This window comes from Puma concolor, chromosome A2, assembly GCF_028749965.1.
Source record: "Puma concolor isolate L17-30 chromosome A2, mPumCon1.1.hap2, whole genome shotgun sequence".
In the NCBI taxonomy this organism is placed as follows: Eukaryota; Metazoa; Chordata; class Mammalia; order Carnivora; family Felidae; genus Puma; species Puma concolor.
This window is the reverse complement of record NC_141668.1, coordinates 37,410,520-37,430,719: the sequence shown is the minus strand read 5'-3', so window position 1 is coordinate 37,430,719 and position 20,200 is coordinate 37,410,520. Positions and strand designations below refer to the sequence as shown.

Genomic DNA, 20,200 nt, shown 5'->3' with positions numbered 1-20,200 from the left:
ACTACTCTATGTCTAGCATAGAGCAAGTAATCAGTAAGTATTAGCTGGTATTATTATGTTGGCATTTTGCATGTTGCAAAAAGTTGAAGGTAATATCCACATTTCCTATTGAAACAATAAGAAAAAATATTATGGAGTGAAAGTTGTTCCGTCTTTGTCTTTGAATTAACATACCACAAGGAGGGGATCAAACATATTCTTTATTCCTACAGCAGAATTAACTACAGAATTCATGGAGAGATACTCAAGTATTTTTTGAAACTTATCCATATTTCATGTATAGAAAATGTTATAATATACCTTTTCATGTGGGACTTTGTATACTACCCATATTCATTTTCTTGCACTTTATTACTCTAGCCTTGTCTAAAATACAATAGCTTCTCTACTACATTTCAGGAGAAACAGACTCTGTTTCTAAATTCCATAAACCCTAAACTCTGCAGTGGGTCTACAGAAGTCTGTTTATCATGAAATTTGTATTTCCATACAAAATCAGTAATTTTTTTCCATACAAAATCAGTAATTTTTTTTAAGCTAACAGCTTATAGAAGTATAATGTGTATATAAACTCACCCACTTTAAGTGTACAATTCAGTAATTTTTAGTATATTTAGTATATTTTCAGTACATTTTAGTATATTTAGTATATGATGGAGTTGTGCCATCACAAAAACCTAATCTTAAAACATTTCCAGCACCCCAAAAAGAAAGTTCATGTCCCTTAGAATCACTCTTCATTCCCCACCCCCAGCCCTGGAGTACTAATCTTCCTGTCTCTATATATTTGCCTAATCTGGGCATTTCATACAAACTCATTTATGCCGTATGTGTTCTTTCGTGTCTGGCTTCTTTCACAGCGCATCATGTTTTGAGGCTCATCAGTGTTGTAGCCTGTATCCGTTCTTCCTTTCTTTTCGTTGTTTAATAGTATTCCACTATATAGATACACCACACTTGGTTTATCCATTCACCAGTTGTCGGGCATTTGGGTTGTTCCATCTTTTGGCTCCTGTGGACAGTACTTCTATGAACATTTACGTATCTGCGTGGGCATATGTTTTCATTTCCCTTGGAAGAAACCTAGGTGTGAAATTGCTGGGCTTGTGATAATTCCATGTTTCACATATTGAGAAACTGTCATATTATTTTCCTTTAAAGTGGCTGTTCTATTTTATAATCCCACCATTAGTGAGTGCATGAGGGTTTTAATCTCTCTATGTCCTCGCCAGCACTTGTTATTATCTCTTATCCATCATAATCATTCTAGTGGGTGTGAAGCAATACCTCACTGTGGTTTTGATTTGCATGTCCCTAATGATTAATTAGTTGTCTACTGTTTTATGTGCTTATTGGTCATTAAAATAGCTTCTTTGGAGAAATATCTATTCAAATGCTTATTTCATTTTATTTTATTTAATTTCTAAAATTTATTTATTTATTTTGGGAGAGAGAGCGCGTGCAAATGAGGGAAGGGCAGAGAGAGGGGAGGACAGCGAGAGAGAGAGAGAGAGAGAGAGAGAGAGAGAATTCCAAGCAGGCTCTGCACAATGGGGCTCAATCCCACAAACCATGAGGTCATGATCTGAACTGAGACCAAGAGTTGGTCGCTCAATTGACTGAGCCATCCTGGCACCCCTTGGTTTATTTTAAAATTGAGTTCTCTTTTTATTATTGAGTTGTAAGAATTCTTCTGCATGTAACTCACTTACTAGTTATACGATTTGTATTTTCTCCCATTATGTGTGCTGCCCTTTCACTTTCTTGACTGTGTCTTTTGAAGTGCAAAAGTTTTTAATTTGGATGATGGCTGTAATTTTTATTAGCCCTAAAGTCTTTGCTACCTTGGAGAGTTCCTATATAGACTTTATTTGATTAAATCTCTTTAGGGAAAAATATTATTTTTAATATAAATAATTTTTATTAATATAATTATCACAAGCAGCTAATTATACTTCACATTCTCACTAATGCTAATTTCAATACCAAATGCTAGAAAACATCCAACAGTCATTGGTCCTACCTAGATTCTAGACTGAAGTAGTTGTAAACAGATACAGAAATGATCCAAATGAATATGTAGATTTAAGGAAACAAGTCCAACTGATTTAGGAAGCTCACAGTACAAACATCATGTTATTTTGTCTGGAGCCTACCACTAGAAGAGATAGAGTAAGCATGGAGGAGTTCATCAGTGCCAAGATGACTCTCCCGGTTGAAGGTCTTTGGATCCCTGATTAAATAGAGCAAAGTTTATTACTAGGAAATCCTAAGAAGATGAAGTGAGAAGGGCTCAATAAGATAGACTATGGTTGAAGATTAGTACAAGAGCAATATGGTGCTTGGAAGGACTAGTTGAGAACCTGATATGAGTCAAAAGGCAAGGAGCAGGTGACTAAAGAAGTTGGGCCACAGACTGGGATTGCTGAAGGAGTCGGGTGCAAGAGCCAAATTCTGCTGAGATGCAGCCACATTGCCAAAGGTGGTATCTCGGCCACACTTTCAACAAGGCAGAGGAAGATTCTGGAGTCAATACTCTGAAGAATCGTACTACCAAGTGGGCTTGAAGGACACAGTCCATCTATTGGACATCATGCTAATTCAGAATGTCAGACACAACTCAGTGTGTTTTTGATGGACAGATATTTAATATTTGCTAGACATTATGCTAGAAGTTAAACCACAAACACAAGCCAAGATTAAACAAACTCTGCCTTCATAAAGTTTACAGTGTAAAGAAAGATAAATAAAACCAGCAGTTTAAAAATCACAATTGTACCATTCACGACTGGGGAAGTCTGGGGTCCTACAGAAAAAAAATACCAGGAGCACTAACCCAAACTGAAAGAAGGGAGGGAGCTGGCTGTGTAGATACATGGGTTTGCAAAGAGAGATCAGACTGGAGGAAGAGGAGATCCTGCAATCTGATTACAGACACTTTTTAAAAGCTTGATTTTCTGATTTATAAAATACACAATTCTCAAAAAGACAAACTTTTAAAAGAAAACTTCTAAAATTTACTTCATTCTAAATGGTAATTAACTTTATCTTTAACATTGCTACTATTACTTAACCCTCTCACGTGCCATACCTGTAAAAGTGTTACTTTGTTTAGATTTACTTTCTTTTCGTTTAAACTCTATTAGTGGATACTGAGACCAAATGAATTGCAATTTTTTTAAAAAAGTTAACTCAGAACACCTGTGTTTATGTCTTCAGATTATACCGGTTATTCTTAATCCTGGGGCATAACAGAAACACCTGGGGAGCTTTTTAAAAATACCTGTGCCTGAGCCCAGCCCCCGACAAGTGCAATTCATCTTTGTCATGGGGCCTACGTATGGGTGCCCTTTTCTCCCCCTTTCCTATGTGCAGCCACACTTGAGAAACCCTGGTTTACGCTGCTACACTGGCTGCTCTGGGAAGGTATGGTTAGTGTGAAATTGATTCCTTCAGTAAAAATACTTGGAGTTTTCGTGGGGTGGAAAGAGGAGACGGAACATATAATCAAATATGCTAGCATTTTTTTTTTAATTTTTTTTTTCCAACGTTTATTTATTTTTGGGACAGAGAGAGACAGAGCATGAACGGGGGAGGGGCAGAGAGAGAGGGAGACACAGAATCGGAAACAGGCTCCAGGCTCTGAGCCATCAGCCCAGAGCCTGACGCGGGGCTCGAACTCCCGGACCGCGAGATCGTGACCTGGCTGAAGTCGGACGCTTAACCGACTGCGCCACCCAGGCGCCCCTAAATATGCTAGCATTAACATAAATTTTACACAGGTTGTATTTCTGCTACTGTTATGTCTATAAAACAATTAATTTTCATTCATCATGGAGATTGCCCATCCATACTTCAGTGAATCTAAATTTACTTATTTTTTTTTTTAACTGAAAGGAAAACTACATGTTGTTTAGGGTAAGAAACATTCATAATTTCTACACTAAGAACCATATTGCTATTATAAAACTGATAGTGTTTGTAAAATTTTAGACCCAGACTAGTAAAACAGTGTTGAAAAAGGCAGAACTTTCAATTTCATAGTTTAAATGTAAGTTTGTGGATAATGCTAATAGCTTCATGTTTTTGGAGTTTATCATATGTAAGAGAATGTTTCATGTAAAAATGCCACAACCAGGTATATTCTGGTCTTCTTTTTTCCTGATATGATACACAAGTGAAGGCACTTAGAAGATTATACTTGCTGTCTTTGAGAATCGGCATTTCGCAATGGTTTACTTTGTTTGTATATGTACGGTGTTGATTTTATGAAAAAAAATTCTTTTCACATATCTCATTTTACATAAACTTATTATGCAAGTTTGTACAATACTATATATATATGATACTAGTAGTCTATAATCAGGATAAACAAAATATGTGAAAGTAAAAATGATAGGCACAATTATTTAGTGCTTTTAAATTCAAATAACTCCAGTGTTAAATTTCTTCTTTGTTTAGATTCACTATAACACAACTCCATCTTCACTAAAACAAAGCTGCAACTTGGTCCTTCAGTGGAAAAGATGGACCTTTGAAAGATAAGCTATGAGAACCTGGGCAGCCAGAAAGCAGCCAGGAAAAGGAGAAAGGGATCCTGGAAAGGTATGGTGTCAAAGAGAAGCTGATTTCTCTTTACTGCACGCTTCCCTTTCTGTCACGGACCCTGTGGTGAGGTAGTGACTGGTCCTGTGGAAAATATGCCCAAGGCTCTATAGGAGACATAAGTAGACAAAAGGGAAAGGCCCATCACTTAAAATCGCTTCAAATGTTGCCCCAGCTGCTTTGTTCAGCATGGGACTCTGTTCCCCCAGATTTCTTCATGACTAACTCCCTTCAAGTCTCTAATCAGTTGTCATTTCCTCAGTGATGTGCCGTCTTTACTAATTCTTCTTATGACGCTTTGCGTTTTATATTCTCAGCTGCATTTGTCATCTTCTAACATAACTTACTTATTCGTTATGTTAATTACTTATTAGTTTGCCCTCCATTAGAATCTAAGCTAACCAAGGAAAGAGACCGTCATTTTTTCACTAATGTATCCTTGCTGTTTCCAATAGTATCTGGCACGTGTAGTATGTGCTCAGTAACACTTGTTGAATGTATGAAGACCCTTGATTGATTTCTCCAGTCACTAGTGTCTTTTGTTTGTTTATTCTCTATCCATGCACAAGCTGAAGAGCACAGTAAGACCTTTGCTACTGATATTCTGATTTTTTTTCTTTCAAGTTAACCAAAACTCATACTCTGTCAATCTTGAGGTCACTGGTGTTATAGAAGGGACCATACTAGGGTAATTTCCATATGCCCAACCACAAGGATAAACATTGAGACGCCTGGACTAATCTTTCTCACTCAGTTAAAACATAACCCTTAGATTTTAAAGGAAGAATTTGGATCAACTAATTATAAAAAGAAAATTTCCCCAGGCATGACCATGAAATAGGTTTAGAAATATCTAAAAATGTGTGCCATCATACATATCTGCTTTTTATATTAAGGATGACCTATAGCAAAATGAAACAACTAACATTGATAATGAGAAAGGAATAAAACCTATATTTAACCATTCCAATAGTAAAAATGGTAAAGACACAGTAAAAAAAAATGGTTAATAACATAAAAAAGATTTTAAACCATGAGACACCCAAAACACAAGCAGAAGTGTAATGGTGTTCATAAATGCCATAAGCAGTTTTTCAAGGCAGTAAGGGATCTTCCATAAAACACGATTAGTAGAAACGTGTTAGGAGAAAAACATGAGGGCAATTATGCTCAACATTTACAAGTAAATCAATATCATGTCATACAGTTAGCAACCCAGTTCATACTTTTCATTTATTTATCCTGAATACTTTCCGAATTAATATAATTGAAATACTACTTTATCTTTGAATAGGGAGACTAAAGTTCAGATGTTCAGCCTAGCAAGAGGGCACAGTTCATTTTCAACTTTGTTTGTCAAGTTTGACTTTCACAATTCTGTCCATTCTAGGCAGTCTGATTGACCAACAAAATCCTCCCGTTGTCCTTCGCGCTGTCTTTTCCACAAATATTTTTTACTCTATGTAAATGCTCTCCTGCTCCTCCTCCACCTACCGGGGTTTACCGTTTCAACGCCAAGCTCAATTCCTCTGAGATGCCCTTCCTAATGAGGGCAGCCTACAAGTACAGTCCTTTCTCGAATGCCTATTGCTCCGTGTCTCCGTTGATTTTCTCTGAGTACGTCATTCCATTTGGCACATACTATGTTGATAGCTAACTCTTCAGGTATATAAATATTATCCCTTAACCAAATCCACGCTTGAAGATAGAAGCTACCTAGAAGTGTTCTACATAAAACAAGAACCCTCTTATTTCTTTATGAATAAGTGGCTGCTTGAGGCATTTTAGTTCAGAGCCACAGCAGATTAGGAGCTTAAATCACAAACCTGACTTCTCTTAAATATTTTCTGGACTTGATCAAATAGATCCCTTTTGCCCAATTTCTTATATGAAATGAAGTGGTATTGCTGACTACAATGTATAAAAGTGATCTAATGGGAGATAACTTTATATCACTATAGAAATGTGATAGATTTAAAACATATATTCTTTAAGCTTATATAATTAGAAATTTCTAAATGAAAGGACAAGGTAACTTATTAAAGTAGTAATATCATAATATTAATATCATAGAATTAAAGTTGTCAGTGTGATATAGTCCATACATGATATGAAAGTCCCGCCTCGTTTTGTAGCCAAGTTCTAACTAATGTTACAGATCCTTAGGTACAAAATTAAAAGAATGAAAGGAATTTCATCAAAAATTACCATAACTGGCCAAGGAATTCCCTAGGAATTAGAGAAACACACACCCACACCCACCCACCCACCCACACACACACACACACACACACACACACACACACACATGCACACAATTGACATTTATAATCATGCCAACATAATTTTGAAAGGGGTTTCAAAAAATTAATTTCCTTAGAGGTTACAATTCATCACAGACCATTATATTGGACTGTACTAAAAAAATACCCCCCCAACTTTCTCAACAACGATGCCTTACCCAGAAAATGTTTAATTCAGTCTCACAAATAACATTTTCAGTGGGAACCCATCTCCACCTGTACTTTGAAAGTTAACTGGGGGCACCTGGGTGGCGGCCTCTGTTAAGTAGGAGACTGTTGATATCGGCTTGAGTCATGATCTTGCAGTTGTGAGATGGAGCTCCCCGTTGGACTCTGTGCTGAGCCTGGAGCCTACTAGAGATTCTTTGTCTCTCGAAATAAATAAATAAATGTTTTTAAAAACTTAATTGGGAAACGACAAGTTTAAATAATAAAACTTTAATTTCTACCTAACTTCACTTAAAAACTTCTTATAACATAAGAACTATTTACAAATGCCATGCGTTCCCTCCCTCAATAATACATTTTCACTTTGGGTGAAGACTTTAGGTTTTATACAATAAAGTTCTTTAAAATATTAGTAAAGTTATAATAAAACTCTTAATGAAAACTATGGGGTGTCAGTGGAGGGTGATGATATAAGAACTAATTACTGTGTCAGTGTAGGGGGAGCATATTAGTATTTGTGCCATAAAAATATATAATTATTTATGCTAGTTTCCTAAGATAGATGTTTGTTTCACAAATCTTACTGTCATAAAACTCTAATTTTTAATGTTTAAAAAAATTTTAATTAAAACTTTATACTGTCTGATGATGACAGTACTATTTCACTTTGAGCTTGTTAACATTTTCAGCAAGTATTTTCAAGGTATTTTATGTTCTGCAAAATCAGCAATTAGCTATAAACTAGAAACTTTCCATTGCTTAAAGTTTTCAAAAGTTAAAGCTCTTGCCTATAAGAATCAATGCAAATGGGCCCCTGTGTTATATAGTTTCAAAACATCTGCATACAGGAATATGGGAAGTCTTCCTATTCTTCCTGTAACTTTTCTTTAAATCTAAAGTTATATCCAAAAAAATGTAAATAGTATTATATAGAGTGTAGCAGATCCATCACACTACCTTTGTAGATTTAAGGTTAAACATTTAGATGCATTGCATTAGTCCCCTTAAATATTTTTGGTTTTTGATTTCATGTAGGGGAAGACCAAGATTGCAATCCCAAGACAGAGCTGAAAGTGCCAAACAACTTAATACAGTTGAGCTTTAGGTACACAGGAGGCATCCAGGAGAGGCAAAAGGCCCAGGCAAGGGAAGACAATAAAATAAAGAAAAGCTAACAGGACAGCAGACAGGCCCAGAATCCACAGGTGTCAGGCTGAGGGAGCAGCACACGAGCAACAGTAGCACTAATCTGAGTATTGGCTTCAGTCCTAGCCCCGGCAAGAAAAAAGAATGAATGACCCAATTCTGATCAGTAGACATACAATATCTGCCTTTGGTCTTTCATTACTCAGCATGTTAAATTTTTCTGGCTCTGGTCCCACTGGTCTGGACTGTGGTATAAAGAAAGTCAAAGGCCAACCAATGCATATTTATTTTATTTGAGATAAGATTATTTGACATTACTTCAAAGTAATATTATGGTGACTCCATGAATCAGGTCTTGGGAAGACTCGGGAAGACTCGGGATAGAAAAAAAGACCATCATAGTAGACAATCCCATAGTAGACCATATTAATTTATTTCTCAATTGTTGGGAAAGTTACTGCAGAGACAAATTTGCTTTTCATCTGTTGTTTTTTATAATATGTATTTATAGTCTTTATATATTCTATTCTTAATTTTTAAAGTAATTTTTATTTTTGATCAAATACACGATCATTACCTCATGGCCATAAAATATAATATGGATATAGAATCAATAGGAACCAGCAAAAGAGAAATCAGTTCTTATGTTTTTTATTTGCATGGCAGGGATTTTGTCTTTTATTAAGGGATGTTGTCTTTTATTAAGTTTTTTATATGCATGGCAGGGATGTTGTCTATTATTTTAAACAAAATATAAAATAAAGGAAGAAGAGTTATGATTTAAGGAGTAATGTAACTTTGGTGTGAGACATCAAGGGAATTAATTTGCCACCTGGATATCCAGATGGAGATGTCCAGAAGGCATCTGAGTTTTAAAGATTGTGAAAACAATAAACGTACTCATCATTAAACCGTAACAAGCATAATTCATTCTTCAATTATTCAGAAGCTGCGTTTGGATTTTACTAGGCCTCAGGGTTATCAATGAGAAAACCAGTTGCCTTTAATAGATATCTTTAAGAGCTTTTTATATGCAAATACTTTTATTAGTTACAGTGAGGAATAACGCTTAGACAAACATATCATTCCTGGCCTCAAGGAACTTGCAGTCCAATTGGGAAGATGACACACACATGAGTTTTTCTTTAAGTACAGGAAAAGGCCACCACTGTAAATGCCACCTTTGTAAACATTCTGACTAAACAGATACCGAGAGCCCTATGACAGAAGTCCTCTTCCTTCCAGACATACAAATATATGATAAGCAATAAGTCTTCTGTTAAATGTTAATTTTTCTGTCTCTAAATAAATTACATCAGATACAAACATGGTAAACAGCAATCCTTTCATTTAAGGAAAGCTGTTTGCTTTTGTTCCCTAGAAGCAACTACTCCATGAAAGAATATGGCCAGAAATACTGTCATTTAAAGGAAGAATAACAAAGAAATATAAGGGCAAGGGACAGCTGGGTGGCTCAGCTGGGTGGCTCAGTTGGCTTAGGTCATGATCTTACCATTCATGAGACTTGAGTGGCAAGTTAGGCTCTGTGCTCATGGTGAGGAGCCTGCTTGGGATTCTCTCTCTCTCTCTCTCTCTCTCTCTCTCTCTCTCTCTCTCTCTCCCGCTCTCTCCTGCTCTCTCCCTCCCTCCCTGCCCCTTCCTTGCTCCCTTTCTCTCTCTTAAACTTAAAACAAAACAAACACACAAACAAAACCCCAAAGCAATATAAGGGCAAAAGGGATCCTATTTGAACTACATGAGTTTAATGAGAATGGTAAACAAATGTCTTGAATGTCCATATAACGAGCATTATCTAAAAATTTAACTTTGTTTGCCAAAGTTAGCTTTAAATGAGATATTACTAATACAGAAAATATGCACACGATTAGCAAACATATGATCTATCTGAAGAATGTCTTTATGTATTACACACACATATACACAAACAAGATAAGGTTTAAGTAAAAAGCCCATAAAAACAGATACGTGTGTGTATATTTTTCCACAAAAAGGAATTGAGTCAAGAATAATTTGAATATAGATGGACAGTATTACTTCTACTGCTCCCTATGTTCAATTTACTAAATAAATTATGAGCTGGATTAGCTTTCCCAGTCCTCTGCATATATTCATTAAAGCAAATAGCACACACACACACACACACACACACACAGTCAAGAAATTTAACATCTATTCAGATGAATTCTGCTTGTAGACATTGTATTAACCTTTCTACAAAAGGATACTCTTAACAATTTAAATTTCAGCTGGCTTAGACTACATTTGATTTTTATAAACCTATTCAAAATTTCTTTTCATTGTCTTATACAGTTATATTCTTGAGTGAAATTTTATTAAAATATTAGATATCTATAAAATAGTGTACATAGCTATTCTAAATTATTCATTATTTGTCTAAGATTCTAACAGCTATCTTTTTAGGTAGAATTGAGAAATACACTGAGTAATCTTCTGAAATACCTCTAACTTTGTAATTTTGTAAATTAAGTATCTTTCTCTTCTGTGACTCCCATAGGAAGTACAGTAATAATAATAATCACTCCAGAACTCAGAACTCAAACCTACTAATGGCAGGATTGGAAGAGCTGTTTAGCAGCCTTCTGTTCCCTGCCGCACCTGAAATGTTAGTGCCCACAGTGCCATCCTTGTAATAGTGACACCATTCACTCCTTCAGAAAATCTAGTTGGTGAGGAGGTTTTTTTTCTTCTTTGATTTTTGCATTAGAATACTACAAACTAGTTTATTAGTTTACTAGTTAGGCCTGCAGGGTAACAATCTAAAGTTGTTAGGTTACTTGACAAAGAAAATAGAAATCAGTCACAGAAACCGAGGAAACAAATGGCAAGATTAAAGACATAGAACAATATGAATGGGACATAAAAGACAAGGAATTCCTGATAGAATACATTACTGAAGAGCGCAATTTCCCGGTAGATGATTAATAAGAGAGTATATCACCATTCGGCCCGAGTAGTTTTTGGCATAAGTCTGCCTGAAAGCAAATGAATTAAGCGGTCTTTTCTAAAACAATACGACTTGTTGAAAATTACTCAGAAATCAAGTGTGTTTTAACATTGGAAACAATGATTATAACTTTATTTACACCAAACACAATAGAGACCTACTTAGAATATATGTGAAGGTTATATTTTCTATTGCACCTGAATGTGATTTTCAAAATCTGTGCAATGCTTCTATTGGTAAATACCCAAAAGATTTAACATATGACAGTACATTATAAAATCAGCTGTATTAATCCTCAAAGGGAGATATTAGTAAAACGTGAGTATTGTTCCCAGTTTCATTTCACACATGGCTTATGAAGCTGAAATTTACCTACACATTTCTATGTGATTTGTAATTGTGTATGGACATCCACAGTAATTTTTAAGAATGAAAATAAGCTTGGGGTTTTACTTAGGAAGTTATAGTCTATTTGATTTGTATCATAGCTTAAATCTGTAAAACAAATCAGAATACCATCAATGTTAAATGGGCTATAAAATCTGTTTCACATAATTAAGAAAAGGGCCTACTATTTGGCATGCTTTACAAATCTGAATTGGGGGATATTTTGTCTTTTTTACTACTACAGATTTCAAAAGGGGTAAATAAAATTCAAATCTACAACCACACATAGGACAGTCATTGTCTTATGACAGTTTGAATCCCATTTCTATTTGTGACGTAAATGGTACTTATTTGCAACACACCTCATTTTCAGACCCTTTCACTTGAGGGGGAGGGAGTAGCAAAATTTCCTGAGACAGGTTTGTTTAATGTACAGTTGGTCTCTGTCACTAAACAATGCCATATAGCATTCCAATCTAGCAATTTCTATCTTGTCATAAAATCTTTAAACAGCAGGGTGATACGATTAAGCTTTCAAAACCAGTTATTACTTATATAATAGATAATAACACTACCATGGCATTTACCCAAGTAAAACTATTAGAGAAACGGAATAAAAGCCTGAAAAGATCCGAGACATATGTCCTGAGGAGATTTTTTCTTTTTTATATGGTGGTAAGGTACTGAGAATGCTTTAAAACAAAGAAATGACTGAAATGCAATGGTATATAATATATTTTCTTAGAGGAAAAGAACTACATAAAATTCAATTTCATCTTCTATTCATAGGTATAAAGTGATAAGGTGAAGTTGTGTGCAGGTAACTTATTTATTTAGTCCAAAAGAACTATTTTAAGAACTACCTTAAGAAGAAACACGTTGTAGATTTGTAAGTAGTGTTCAACTTATGAACAGGCAATCCAGATTTTTTTTGTAACCCAGAAATTGCTGGAATTTGGAAATAATTTTCCTCATAGCAGCAGTGGCATCAATATTGGTGTCCCTGATTGGTGACCAAAAGCTTATTGAATCTATAATACAACTAAATTTGAAACTCTTTGTATTAGCCTGGGTCCTGGCAGCAGAAATTATTATAAGAAAGAAAAGCATGCCTCCATTAATCCTGAGCATAGAACTAGCCATATACAAGATTTATAAAAGTGGAATTTATCAGGGCGCCTGGGTGGGTCAGTCAGTTAAGTGTCCAACTGCAGCTTAGGTCGTGATCTTGAGGTTCATGAGTTCAAGCCCTGCATCAGGCTGTCTGCAGCACGAATCCTGCTTCAGATCCTCTAACCCTCTCTCTGTTATCCCTCCCCTACTCACTTACTCTGCATCTCTCTCAAAATAAATAAATAAACTTTAAAAAGTGGGATTTATCACCAATGCCATTTTGAGTGCATATAAAGTATCAGCAACTGAGACAGATGCTTGTATATGTTAACTCATGTATTTCTCATAGCACCTCTGCCAAGTAGAAATTATTATCCCTATTTTGGCCTTAGTGAAAAGGATGAAAAATATAATTTATCCAAGTTTGCACAGTTAGTAATTAGTTATACTGACAGCTCAAATCTGCCCGACTTTAAATGGTATGCTGTTTCCATTAGGCCTCATTGTTTATGGAATCCACCTTTTCCCTTCAATACACACATACAGTCCAGACCCCCCCGAGTCCTCTTGCCTCTATGGAGCCTTTACTACAACTCCGTACACAAACTTGCCTTGTATCCCATAATGCTCTCTGCTCTAAATTATCCATTTCCATTGTTGCAATCCACACTTAAAGCCCCCTTGTGCAGCTGACTTTAATCAGGTGTAAGATAAAGATAGTCCCTGCCATCCTAGATGTGTCTGCATTTAAGGAAGGGAAGTGTGTGTGTGTGTGTGTGTGTGTGTGTGTGTGTGTAAAAGTTTCAGGCATGGTTTCAAAGTGAAGTGTCAGAGCGTAGAAGACCTTTTACGTCTGCCAGGGCACTAAGGAGTCGGGCCCACCTCAGGTGTTTGCTCCTGAGGTCACTTCCCCTATATTATTTCTGTTGGGGTGTTGGGGTAAAAACTTAGAAGAGGGACAAGAGCCACAGGCAGCAAAACTGGAAGAAGGTGGAAAACTAAATGTCCCAAATTATAATCATTTTTTCTTCTTGGAGCCTTGTTGGCTCAGAATGCTTGGGCCCTATAAGAATTTGTGTAGACTTGCAGATGGGCTTTGGGTGGGAAGTAAAGTCTCATGAAGATCCAGAGGATCCATGTAAGAAACGGGATCCATAGTGATTTCCTTCAACCAGAGCTTCAGAAACACCTTGAATGATGAGACTCTCATGTTCTTCTTCTCTCAGAAAAGGCTCCAAAACTACTCCATGGAGTCTAGGCTTCTAGGGCTATGGGTTTATACAAAACCAGGAAGCCACAAAGCCCTGGTAGATCTCCAAGGAAACTAAGCTACTTGGCTCCTTGCTGTCAACCAGCTGGCAGCTTCTAAACGGTCCTCTTGACAGGTCCTGTGCAGCTGCGTTTTATGTTTCCATATGGCCTTGCCAGGGTCCCCCCCCCCCTTTAACCAGACCTGGCTTCCACAATTAGTACGGACTCACAACAAGTTAGTTATGGAATACATTAAGTCCTAAAGGCCTCATGGGGCTATTTACACCTCTTTGGACTATTTCCAGGATCCCAGATTATACTGTAAGTGTAAATTAAGGAAGTCTCACGATCCAATGGGCCTGACTGGAACATGCAACATTACCATATCTTATGCTCCATTTTCCAATGCTTTTCTTGGCTTCATTTTGATGATTTTATACCACCCTGAAAGGTAAACTCTCTGTAATCTTAAAATATTTAAAAATACTTCTCTCTTTTCCCTTCTTGAATGTGCCTTATTCTGTTCTCGGGTACAAAAATTGAAGACTGATCAATTTTCTCCTTTGGCATTGAAATCTTTCAGGAATTTATTTGCATTCACCTGGCCAAGTTATAAATACCATCCAACACCTATATCATGCCATTTCTTTACTTAAAATAATAAATTGGGTTCACTTAATAAAATAGAAAACCAGATGAAGTCAGTCTGTGTACCCAACAGTTGGGAACATACATTTAGCAGCTGGTGGGGGAACAAAAAGGTCACTCCTCTAGCCCTTGCACAAGATCAGTTATAGATCACATATTCTAGAAAACATGAAACATAATGTAAATGGTTCTTACTTTATTTTTTATCCCATCGTATACCCAAAGAATCAGAGCTGATGGTCTCTCTCTTTCCCTTTCTCTTCTCTCAGCCCCTGGGAGGCCTTTTCTTTGGGGCCTCTCGTCATCTCAGAGTCATGTTTGCAGCCATGTTTTTCGTTTTCTCATGGATACTGGTGTCTGACAACACACAGGTCCTTAATAAACACTTGTTGAATGAGTTTTGGAACCTGAACAAGGTAGACTATGAGGTCTAGAGAAATCATGCAAGTCCAAGAATCAGGAAATTAGCTGAACAAGATTTGATAATCATGGCGAATATGCTTCGCTTTTGATGACTACTCTGTATGTGGCCAGCACTCTACTAGAAGCCTTAAAAGTATCCAATTTTATGGTAATTGAATCATCACAATATCAGGCATCATTACCCCTATTTTACAGATGAATAAACTGAGGCGCTGAGAAGTAAAGTAATATGTCCACAATCACCTAGCTACTAACTATATATTTTACTGGGATTAATATGCATGTCTGTTCAATGCTGAAATTCATGCCTTTTTTTTTTTACCCCTTCCTTTCTGTTCCTCCATTTTGTCATCCAGTAAATGTGGAAATTTTAATACTCATTAAGAAACCCAGTTTCAGAGTGTTTCAGATATAAGGTGACACATTTCTCACGAAAATTTGCAATTGAATTAGTTTTGTTTATTGATTAAAATCCTGCAACAGACAAAGGAATGGCTCTCCAAAGCTGAAAAGTTGGGAACCCTGAAAGGAAAGTCTTGGTATCAAGACTTTGGGGCAGGTTGAGCCTTTCTAGGGTTTTTGAGATCCACCTAAAGCTAAAGTTAGCCTTGTCTTTTTTTATGCTGGTTAACATTTACTGAAAACTTACCATGGCCAGACACTGTGCCATAGAAGTTAATATGTATCATGCCACAGAAATCTCAACCCCTAGAAGATAGTAGTACTACTGTTATTCCCAATTAACAGATGAAGAAACCAAACTTGCCCAAAGTCACACAGCCAGCATGGTAGAGCTTGGACTCAAAGCCAGATATTTTTAACTCTGAAGCCCGTAATTTTAACTGCTTATGCATGCTATTTTTGGCTTATTTATCTCTGTAAATTTAATGTAATTTATATCAATGTCATTCATTTCTTTTGGTCATTTATTTTGAAATAAATCCCAAGGAATGCAGATCAGAAATCTGCTTAGTTTGTTTGCTAACACATACACCTGTGCCATATATGTGGTGACACTTATCAAGTATCTCATGATGCATGACTTTCCGTGCAATTAAATACCTTTGGGTCACTCTCAGTCACATGCCTGAGAGTTACAAACTCTGCTTTCCTCTCCCTCTAGATATTTCTTTCTGTCAAAGTGGATAGATTAAGAAACATCAAATAGACAGCCATATCAATGTAGAGATTTTCAGACTCTGACCTGAAAAAAATCTCCACAGGAAAAGCATAGTGCCTAGGGTGATTGACATAACAGAAATCCTACCTCACTAAATGTGTTCCCACAGTTCATTCTGTATTTATTAGAAGGAATTATTGACACTTTCAGAAGATACAATCTCCAGGACCCTGATAGGAAATTAACTTTGGTTTTAAAAAGAATTCGAGCTAGATGTTACTGTCTGCATCAGGACAGTTTATTTTCCCTTTAACTCTGAGTTATATAACACAGTATTATCAATTGCTTGCATGTATGGAGCAAAAATCCACATAAATTTCTCTTCTGTATTTATCCTATGGAAGAAGTGACCTCCAAATTAAGCTATGGAGGAAGTGTGGACACTAAAAACAACAACAACAACAACAACAACAACAACAACAACAACAACAACAAAAACCTATCTAGATTCCATAACTCTTTGAAGGGAGGAGGATATTTTAGAAGCTATAATTTTTTTGATCAAATAAGTATTAGTTCACTTTTATTTTAGCCAACTACACGTTTTGCAAAATAACACTAATAAGGTGTGCTCTTTTTCCCTAACTAAATTCTTCACAATGAAATCCAACTGCAATATTCATTTAGAAATTTGATAATGCTCTCTTGTGTGAGTTTTAGGAATATTTGAAACCCCATTGCATATAAATTATATCATGGAAAAGCTGTATAAATATTCTATTACGGCACATGCTGTTCTAAGGATCTGTCAGGATTTCCTTTATACACTCCATTTTGAGTGGTATATAAATCAGATGTAAAAATTCATGTTGGACTGAAACTCAGCACAAAAGGCCTCCTCCAGAGGCAAATGCTTTTTTCAAAATGTGGTTTGAATTATGTTGGTCATTTTTAAGTTATAGAAGTGCAGAAAATGTATTTGTGGTTTTGAAGGAGAGAGATTTTTTCCATTTTTATAACTCATTAGGAAACTTTACAGGCCTTTAGACCATTTTGTGGTTTAGTTCTTCTCAGGTTTTTCCCCAAAGCAATATTAAAACTTGAATGGTGTCCGCTATGAATCCAATGATTACTGTTCTGAATACAAATGTGTGTATGGATGTATATAGTTATACATATCTTAGACTAGGAGAAGTTCCAATAATATCATAACTGAGGTAGAAGATTAGACCTATCAGTTGCCCTTTTTTGTTCTTGGTCTCAAGTCAAGGTTTATCTATCAAAAGAATCCTCTATCTATACCATAGTTCACTGCTTGTATTTTTAAAGCTGCATCTTAAACTTCAGAAAATACCTTGGACTTACACAGTGCGTCTTCTATTAGCATGTTGACAATAAGGTTGTGACCTTTCTAAATTTTGCTTTTCACTAACAGAGAGAGCAAGTTGCAGCACGTTTAATAGATATTGTAAAGTATTCAATGTGCATGTTTGTGTATATAAATTACTTTGTTAAATAGTGTTGAACTTATTTTGTCTATATAGGTAACATGTTGCCAAGTAATTTCATAAACATCTAAGTTATTATTTTAGCACATGTAGAGATTATGGTTATATTATTCTCTTAACAGCATCAGTTAAAATCTGAGAAAGTTTTATTTGGATTGAGAAAGTTGGCAAAATTCTCAAAGTGGAGTAAGCCAATCTTTCAAATGACTTTAAAGGATAATGAAAATAGAAATATTTTATATGATTGAATTGCTTCCACCTATGTTATATTTAGTTCATCAATGTGTTTGACTAACACATTTAGTGTTATTATTTAGTATCATATAATAAATCAAGACATTAAAGCATAAAGAGGTTAAAATTTTCCAACGTTATTCCTTATATTTTTTTATTAAATTCCACTTGGAATCTCAGTGTCTTGATTCCTAATACAGTTCCCTCTTCAAATTACACTATTTCTGGTGCAATTGTGGGAATCTTTAGGTCTAGTAACAGTTAGGATGGGCCACCCAAAGAACAATCAAACATTTGCCTGTGACTTGTGGAGCAATGTCGACTTTCCCACTGAGACACTTGGAGGATCAGAAAGGATCTATCTCCTCCTGGATGTTTTATCTACTAACCTAGTGTCATGGAAATTAGCCAACTCTACAGTGGAGACAGCTGAATGCAGTTTTCTTTATTTTTTCATATTAACAGGAGAGCAGGGTTACTAATGAGGAGTCACATCCCAAATCTCTGATCTATAAAGCTGAATCTCCTTATTTCTATTTGGGTCATTTTTTTTTTTTTTTTTTTAAATTCTGCTCCATTTGCTTTTACTAACTTATGCTACTTTGTGTTCTATAATGTTATATTTGTTTATAATTATTCATACATAACCCATATACTTTTGTCTTTCTCTTAGTTTGTCGTTAAAGTCATCACTGTTATGATTTACTTAACACGTATCACTCCAAACACCCCTATATGACTCAATCAGTCATTAAAAAGTTTGGAGGGAAGCCTACAAATTTCTGAGAACTAAGAGCATATTGAAACACTGTTTTGTGAGAATCAGAAATGTTTTGAAGTATGGCATAGACATTTAAAAGCCACTGAAAGTAAATATGCTATACACGTCAAAAAGAAGCTTTACATGTTAAGAATCTACATTCCATGGTTGAATTTAACAATGTGTAAGTCGTTAGGCGGGCAATATGCACATTGTACTCCCCTGCTCCTCCATTTATTATATTATACCCATATTTTTCCTTGCATTTGGAGGAGAGATAACACAGTGCTATTATTTGAATAGCGCTGACATTGTTAAAGCCTCGCACCATTGTTTTCTATATAATGAGCAGTATATTTTTAAACAGAACGGCTATTTCTTATAACACATGAAATGAAGAATGACATAAAATACTCTAAGATTATGAAGAGTAATGAATGTAAGATATATCCTTACCTTGATTTTACCTTTAAGCAGCCTTTTATTTGTCTATTAGGAACGTCTTCCCGTGGTTTTACAGGCTCCGGCTCTTGTTCTTTCTTTTGACAAATCAGTATATAATTTGTGCCATTATTATTTGACCAAAACGTACCAACAGAAGTTTCGTAACGTATACAAAACTCAACTTTACTGCCATCTTTTTGGTAAGGGGGAACCAATAAAATCTTAAAGGAGAACTGATCAGTTTCACCATCACATGAATTTGGGACATATTCTGCTAAAATGTCATAATGTGTCTGCCAGTCATCCAAGGACATTCTCACATATACTAACTTCTCAAAAGAAATATTCAAAACTCGAATAATGCCCTTCATACTCGTAGACCCAGGAGGATACTCAGTTGACTCCAGTATTGCTTTCTGTACTTGAAGTTGCTGCATAAGATCTTCTTTTGAAGAAGGCAACTCAAAGAGTGGAGATAAAACATATTCTTCTGTGTGGAAAATGTCCTTCCTTAAGTCAAAACTGGTTGAAACATTCGGTAAATCCCAGCAATCAAATTCTTTGACAGACACAAGATTGAATCCAAAGGTGTCAGCGAATGAAACTCTTCTTGTACCTGAAGACGGAGTGCCCAGGTACATATCTTCAGAAGAATCAGAACCTCGTCTACTAGGTTGAGGGGAGAAACCAGGTTTGAAGGTAGCTTTAACTTCTTCATCTTCAGAAAGAGAATCAGACAAATTAGGAACTTCTAAAAAGTTATCTTTGCTAATCTGACTAGGTTCTTCAGAAGACTCCATTGGGCTCTCTGGTATCAAATAAGAGAGAACTGTACAACTAGTAGAGGCTGATATTTGAGATACTGAGGCTTAAAATAAGTATAATGTTACAGTTGACATTGCAGAAAGGAGTCAGCTCTATAAATAGGTCCAATGGCGTGTAAACTATGCTAGCTCGCCTCCAAAGGCCTTTAATATGATAGCATCCATGTTACTCTCACCAGTATGTTTCAGATTTAACTCGCAGTTTTTAAAGTTGCATTTGTTTATGAGCTGAGTTCCAAAAAGACATTTTAAATCATTTTTTACTGTGTTGAAAAATCTG

The 20,200-nt window shown here is 35.8% G+C and overlaps 1 protein-coding gene across 1 annotated transcript in view; it reads right to left on the bottom strand.

Annotated features, from left to right (window-relative positions):
- PPP1R3A (protein phosphatase 1 regulatory subunit 3A) overlaps positions 1 to 19,953 on the bottom strand; it is a 39,018-nt gene extending 19,065 nt beyond the window's left edge. The window contains exon 1 of the mRNA XM_025929928.2: positions 19,109 to 19,953. Within this exon, the coding sequence (XP_025785713.1) occupies positions 19,109 to 19,896 (788 nt within the window). The 5' untranslated portion in view covers positions 19,897 to 19,953. The remainder of the gene's footprint in view (positions 1 to 19,108) is intronic.
- Between the last annotated feature and the right edge of the window lie 247 nt (positions 19,954 to 20,200).